The sequence below is a fragment of the Cyprinodon variegatus genome, unplaced genomic scaffold (assembly GCF_000732505.1).
Source record: "Cyprinodon variegatus isolate N-32 unplaced genomic scaffold, C_variegatus-1.0 Scaffold257, whole genome shotgun sequence".
Lineage (NCBI taxonomy): Eukaryota > Metazoa > Chordata > Actinopteri > Cyprinodontiformes > Cyprinodontidae > Cyprinodon > Cyprinodon variegatus.
Window position 1 is genome coordinate 884,427 of NW_015150710.1, and position 6,319 is coordinate 890,745.

The following is a 6,319-nucleotide window of genomic DNA, read 5'->3' on the forward strand; positions in this document are numbered from 1 at the left end:
TTTTATCGGGAAAATATGGCTATCGGGCCGATAGAAAATAAGCCCAAATCGGCCCGATAGTTTAGGTGACCGATATATATCGTGCATCTCTACCGAAATCCCATAAAAATTAATGAAAAAAATCCAAAAAAATTTATGGATTGTAATTATTTTTTATGATCCGCGGAAACCTTGGATCATTTCCGCATGTTTTGCTGCTTCGAATTTAATCATCTCACAATAACAAACGATAATTTCATTCAAAATGTATTTATTAAAAATGCTTAACAATTCCTGTAATGAATGAATAGCACAATGAAAGAAATAATGTCTCATCTCAACATCCCTCACTTAACAATAAAAGTTAACAATAACTCAACTCCCAATAACACATGATACTCAGCTTCAGCAATGAATTAAATAATGTCTGTTCTGTAGATTATTGGAAAAAATAAATTAACAAATGAACTAATTAACAAAAAATACCTCTTGTGTAGCAAAAATTATTCAAAATATACCAAAAACAAACAAACATATCAATAGACTAGCTTTACTTTCGGTGTCCAGGTGGCTTTTCAGATCCCTTGCACCTCCATTGGACACCGAGACATATGTGCCTGCTTTGCACACTGTGCACGAGGCCTCCCATTTGTCTCGACCCGGTCTGAAAGCGGGGAAACTCTTCTGTAAATCGTTGGTAAACATACATTTACGCTTTTGCATGTTGTTGGCGTACTGACAGCGAAGCTATCTATAGTCTGATTAAGAACAGGGCTGCCCGCACTGACGCGGCTCAGTGATTACGTCACACGCAGCGTGACGTAATCACCAGGGATGAAACCCAGCGTCTGGTGATGTCTATGCCTTCCAGACTTCAGGCTGTAATTGACTGCAAAGGATTTGCAACCAAGTATTAAAAAGTGAAAGTTTGATTTAGGATTATTAATCTGTCCCATTACTTTTGGTCCCTTAAAAAGTGGCAGGCACATATACACACTGTTGTAATTCCTACACCGTTCATCTGATTTGGATGTAAATACCCTCAAATTAAAGCTGAAAGTCTGCAGATAAAGCACATCTTGTTTGTTTCATTTCAAATCCATTGTGGAAGCAACAACAAAAACAATCAATATGGTTAAATAAACACAAACCTCCAGTTTGGCCAAAACGCTGCTTTGCAATTTCAATTTCGACTTTGATCTCCTGCTGGAGACCCTGAAACTTGCCAGTCTCTCTCTCCCAGAACTCTGGATCTACGGCATCATTCATCCAGTCCTGTTTACGCACTGCTTTCTGGGTGTTGCTGTCATAGTAAATTATCTGGGCATCGTCAACCAAACCAACAGCCACAAACTCTGGGAAGTTTGGGACTTGAGACGATGCCGTGTAGAGATACTTCAGGGAGTGAATAACTAAAAAAAAATAAAAATAACAATATGAATTAAAAATCTATAAATGATAGAATAAATAAACATTTTCTTCACACAAGTTAAATAAACTAAACACCATTACTAATAAAAAAATTAGACAATAAAAGAAGACAATTAGGAAAGTTTTCATCTTTTAATAATATCTGGGGACTTTGTTCACTACAAATAAAAATGTTATTGTTTAACAGTCAACTTTATTTAATATTTCTGTTTTGATTTAAATCCTTTACATTCTGATTAGACAAAACTTTATTTAGAATCTTAATGGCATACATACTGTGTTTTACTAATTGTTCTGTTTAATTATAGTTTACATTTGACGAACCTTTCAAACAAAAACAAAAAAAAAAGGTTTATAGTCAGCATTTAAAATTCTTTAAAAAAAATGGTGGACTTCCAGATGGCGGAGAAGCAAGTAACAGCATAAATTCCGAGCTCCCAAATTTGACACCCTAACAAATAACTTATAAAACACTGTTTTTAGTATTAAAACGTTTTATCGAAGAGGGTTTCTGAGGATAGCAAGCTAGCAGCGGATAAAGCTATGGAGCTATGGGAGCTAACTTTGTTACAGAGCTGAAAGAAGTTCAGACGAACCTCAATAAACAAATCACTGTCTGAGTTTAGAAAAGAGATGGGGAAACAGCTGAACGACATTTTTGCAGACCTGAAAGACTTAATGAAGAGATTTGAGGAGGCTGAGCAGCGAATATCTGAGGTAGAAGAATTCAACATGGATGTCCAAAAAGACCTACAAACACTTCTATATCTGGAAGCCAATTTATGCAGGAATAAAATTCATATCCATGGGGTCACAGAGGGAGAAGAAGGTGATAACTTGTAAAACTTCATAGAGAATTTTATAAAAACTGAACTCTCCCCTTACGGACATCACTCTGGGCATACAGAGGGTATATGAGTGATTGCAAAGATGAAAAAACAAGAAAAACAAGATATCATTTTGGCCAAGAAACATCTTTTTTTTCTACTGCTGAATGTGAAAAATTGTGCAAAATTGGGTTTAAAAATGTGTATTTGTCTTCATATACAAAAAGCAGCTCTAGGGCGATGTTATTGTCTTGTAAGTTCAATTTTCAGTTCTCCTTACAAATTATAGACAAAGGAGGATAGAATATACAGTTCAAAGGATACATAGACCATAAAGAAGTTACCTTAGTGAATGTGTATAGGCCACCCGGAAATAATAAACATTTTATTAGGACATTTTTGACACGATTGAAATAGAAGCATCTGGGTTACTGATATAGGGGGGAAGACTGAAACATTCACTTAAACCCTTTCTTGACTCATCCAGCAAAACTACAATGGATTAGAAAGAAGTAATATAGATTAAAAGAATGTTTAAAGAATTAGGCTGGGTAAATGTATGGAGGAACTTACAAAAATACTCCTTTTTTTCTTATTCTCATCATATGCATTTAAGATTAGACTATTTCTTTATACAAAATGTCAATAAACATAAAATAATTAACTGTGACATAGGGGTGAGAGATATATCTGATCATGCAGGGGTGTATATGACACTCCACCTGGATAATGATCAAAAGGAACCTTGTGGAGGCTTAATAGTAGTTTTTTAAATAATACTTAATTTGACAGCTTTGTAGAAAAATAATTCAAAGACTATATGGACCACAATAATGTATAGATATTTCTCCCTGTATTTTATTGGATGCAGCAAAAACTGTTCTAAGTGGGAAGTTAATTATGTGGTCCTACCATAAAATAAAAGAAAGAAATGTCTAAACAATCTTACTATAAAATTAAAATCTTTAAAAATACAGCAAATGGAAAATAACAATGAACAAACCCTACTACATATAGGAGAAACAAGACAAGCTCTAAACTGTTTATATGAACACCAGATTTAGAAAAGGCCGCATTTATTAAACAGAATTATTATGAAAATGGATCCAAGTCAAAGAAATTTCTTGCGATACGGAAAACGTAAACAAGAAACTGATAGATAGATTTATACAGAAATTATACAAAAAATTAAAAATCCCACAGGTACAACGCTGCCAGTTCTGTTAGCTCTACGCCTGCTGAAGACACAGACGTCCATCCCCGTGAACACTGGGACGCAACTCAATGGAAAAGGAAATTATTCTGATTTCAACCGTTGTGTATATTAGCTGTGAGATATGAGTATATGAATCAAGATGCTATGAACGAAAATATTTGATTGACAGATGACCGTTAATATATGATTGGCCGAATTTAGGTGTTAAAGCTGACTTATAACCAACTGGCCTCCATAAAATAATTTAAAAAAAAACAGACTTTGAGACAGGATTTTGTTTTTTTAAATAAAAAAGGTCTAACTTTGGGGACAATATGGTCCAATAAAGAGTACATTTATATAAATGTTTAAGCCAGAATGATTTCACATCCAAATATGATTTCCCTACAACATTAAAATGAAATCCTTTTATTCAAAGCTATCTGATTTATAGAAAAAAAGACTATTTGTTTTGATTCTTTGTTTTGATTCATACAAAAGGGACTGAATATTTGTCTGTTCAAGCTATAGGCTTAGTTTCCAATAAAGTAAACGTATGAACGATGTGAGAACACATTCACAAAAACATTTTTTGATGATAATTGTTTTTTCTGTGTTGTTGTATTTAGCAGACGGTCCCTGCCCCATTGAGGACAGGTGAGCTCTGCATTGAAGCCAGTTAAAGCCTCCCTGCATGGTTGGATGCTGGTTTGGAGGAAAATGCAACAGTAGCTCAATTTCTGCATGCAGTGGTTGCAGAGAGCAGACAGTTTTGTGGAAGCAATGTTCCAATAACAAGTTTTTGACATGGAAAAGCAGAATATTAATGCTGTTTTAAAAATGTTCTCATTCGCTTAAAAAAATGTTTACAAAATGTATTAACAAATTACGGTCTCAAAATAAGGGATCTGCTCGACAAAGATAATTATATGACAGTTTTATTGAAACTTTGGGTTAAAGGACAAGTAGGCTCAGTATTTATAAAGTTAATTTAAACAACCGTAAAACTTTCCTCTGCCATAGCAAAAAAAAGAGGCTCTTATTTGAATTTAATATTTTGTGTTTTTGTAACAAATGTGAAATAATTTTGACTTTATCTGTATTTCCTAGTGAAAACATCTAATTACCATAGCATACGCAGAAACATAAATCTAGTTTAATAAATCATTAAATTTCAGAATCTCGTTAGATCTTATTTAGTGTTTTAGTAACTTACCTGCCGTCACATTATGTAGAGATATTCCCAAAAGAACCATGAAACTCGGCAGCTTCATGGTTCCTCATCTCGCTTTTCAAAAATAAGGAAAACTTTGTCCCCTCGCTGATCTGAAATTCACATTTTACAGCAGGAGACCACTGGCTGCACAAGCGCAACCGACGTGAGTCATTTATATTAACCAATGAGAATTCAGCCTTAATGTCAACGTCACTTGAAACTGGGTAAAACTGAACCAACAAGGTTACAAATGAAACTGAAAGTAATCAGCTGATGATCGAGGAAGCGTGTTTCTAAATCGCTAAATGTCCTGGGCACTGAGTAGCGGGAAGCGATTCTTGTCGGATTGAAGAAGAAAATAGTGAAAACGAAGAAGGCTGGATGAGAGTAGAGTCAAAAAATGAGAAAAAGCGGGAAAAAACTGTGATCAACTGAAGAGGAGTCCAGTTCAGAACAGTGATGAACAATGTAGAAATTCCACCGGAAAACAGAATGATTGCAAATTCATATTCAAACTCGTTAATCAAGCAGACTCTTTTGCAGATTGGGTTCAATTGGTTCAGTTAACAAAATCAATAAATAAACTTGTAGGAGAAGTCCAATGTGCCAGAATACTGTATAGTGGAGACCTGTTAATCAACTGCAGAGACAGCCTCAGCAAGGCAAAGCTATATGCATTAACAAGATGGAGGGGAAAATAGTTAGTGGAGAACAAAAAGATTAGCAGGGGAGTCATTGGAGGAGTTCCTCTAAAAGTATCTGAAAAAAAGATTCTAGAAAACATAAGCGGTGCAAAAGTAAAAGAAGTTAAACAGTTAAAAACTACAAAAAATTGAGAAAGATCTGACAGTTTATCTGTGTTGATTAAATTTGAAGAAGAGCATTTACCCAGCAAAGTTTTCATTGGTTACATGAGTTACAATGTCAAAATGTACAATCCTCTGAGATGCTTCAAATGCCAAAAATCTGGACATATAGCAGCAGCCTGTAAAGAAAAACAGAGATGTGGAAGGTGTGCAGGAGAGCACGTATATGAAAAATGTGGGAAAGAAGTTAAACTCATGCTGTAACTGTGGTGGAGAACATACTGCTGCATATCGCAGGTGTGAAGTGAGTAAAAGATCTGAAGAAATTAGAAAAGTGAAATTTGAGCTCGGAATAACTTATGCTGAAGCTGCAAAAAGGATCCCATCCCAGTCAGAAAAACCCAAACCAACAGTTCAGAACCAGAGAAGTTCAAAACCTCTGAAGTAATGTCCCAAAATTGAAGAGTCACTGATTGTAAAAAAGAAAGAATTTGTTCTTTTCATGGTTGAAATGATCAATTGTAGTGCACAGACGACAAGAAAAAACGAAAACATTTTAATAACAGTGAAAGCTGCAGAAAAGTTTCTTGAAGTGAGAGATTTAAACTGGGAAATGGTTAAAAGTATGATGGGACCATCAGAAACTGACAGACATAATAACTTAAAGATAAATTAGAAATTATGAGGGCGAATGTGATTGAGTATTTATTATGTTTGGTTAAGTTAAACAATTAGTTTCCCAACCACCATAAAACCTTACAAGAAGAAGAATTAAAGGAATAATACACCCAAAACATGATTAGCCTTCATTTTCTACTCACCCCCATGCTGAACAACACTCTGGAGTACTTTTTTGATATCTCAA

The 6,319-nt window shown here is 34.7% G+C and overlaps 1 protein-coding gene across 1 annotated transcript in view; it reads right to left on the minus strand.

The window, feature by feature from the left end:
* LOC107089589 (major histocompatibility complex class I-related gene protein-like) overlaps positions 1 to 4,706 on the minus strand; it is an 11,013-nt gene extending 6,307 nt beyond the window's left edge. Inside the window, exons 1-2 of the mRNA XM_015382474.1 lie at positions 4,649 to 4,706; positions 1,131 to 1,391 (exon numbers count right to left, since the gene is read on the minus strand). Of these exons, the coding sequence (XP_015237960.1) occupies positions 1,131 to 1,391; positions 4,649 to 4,706 (319 nt within the window). The remainder of the gene's footprint in view (positions 1 to 1,130; positions 1,392 to 4,648) is intronic.
* Positions 4,707 to 6,319: the final 1,613 nt, after the last annotated feature.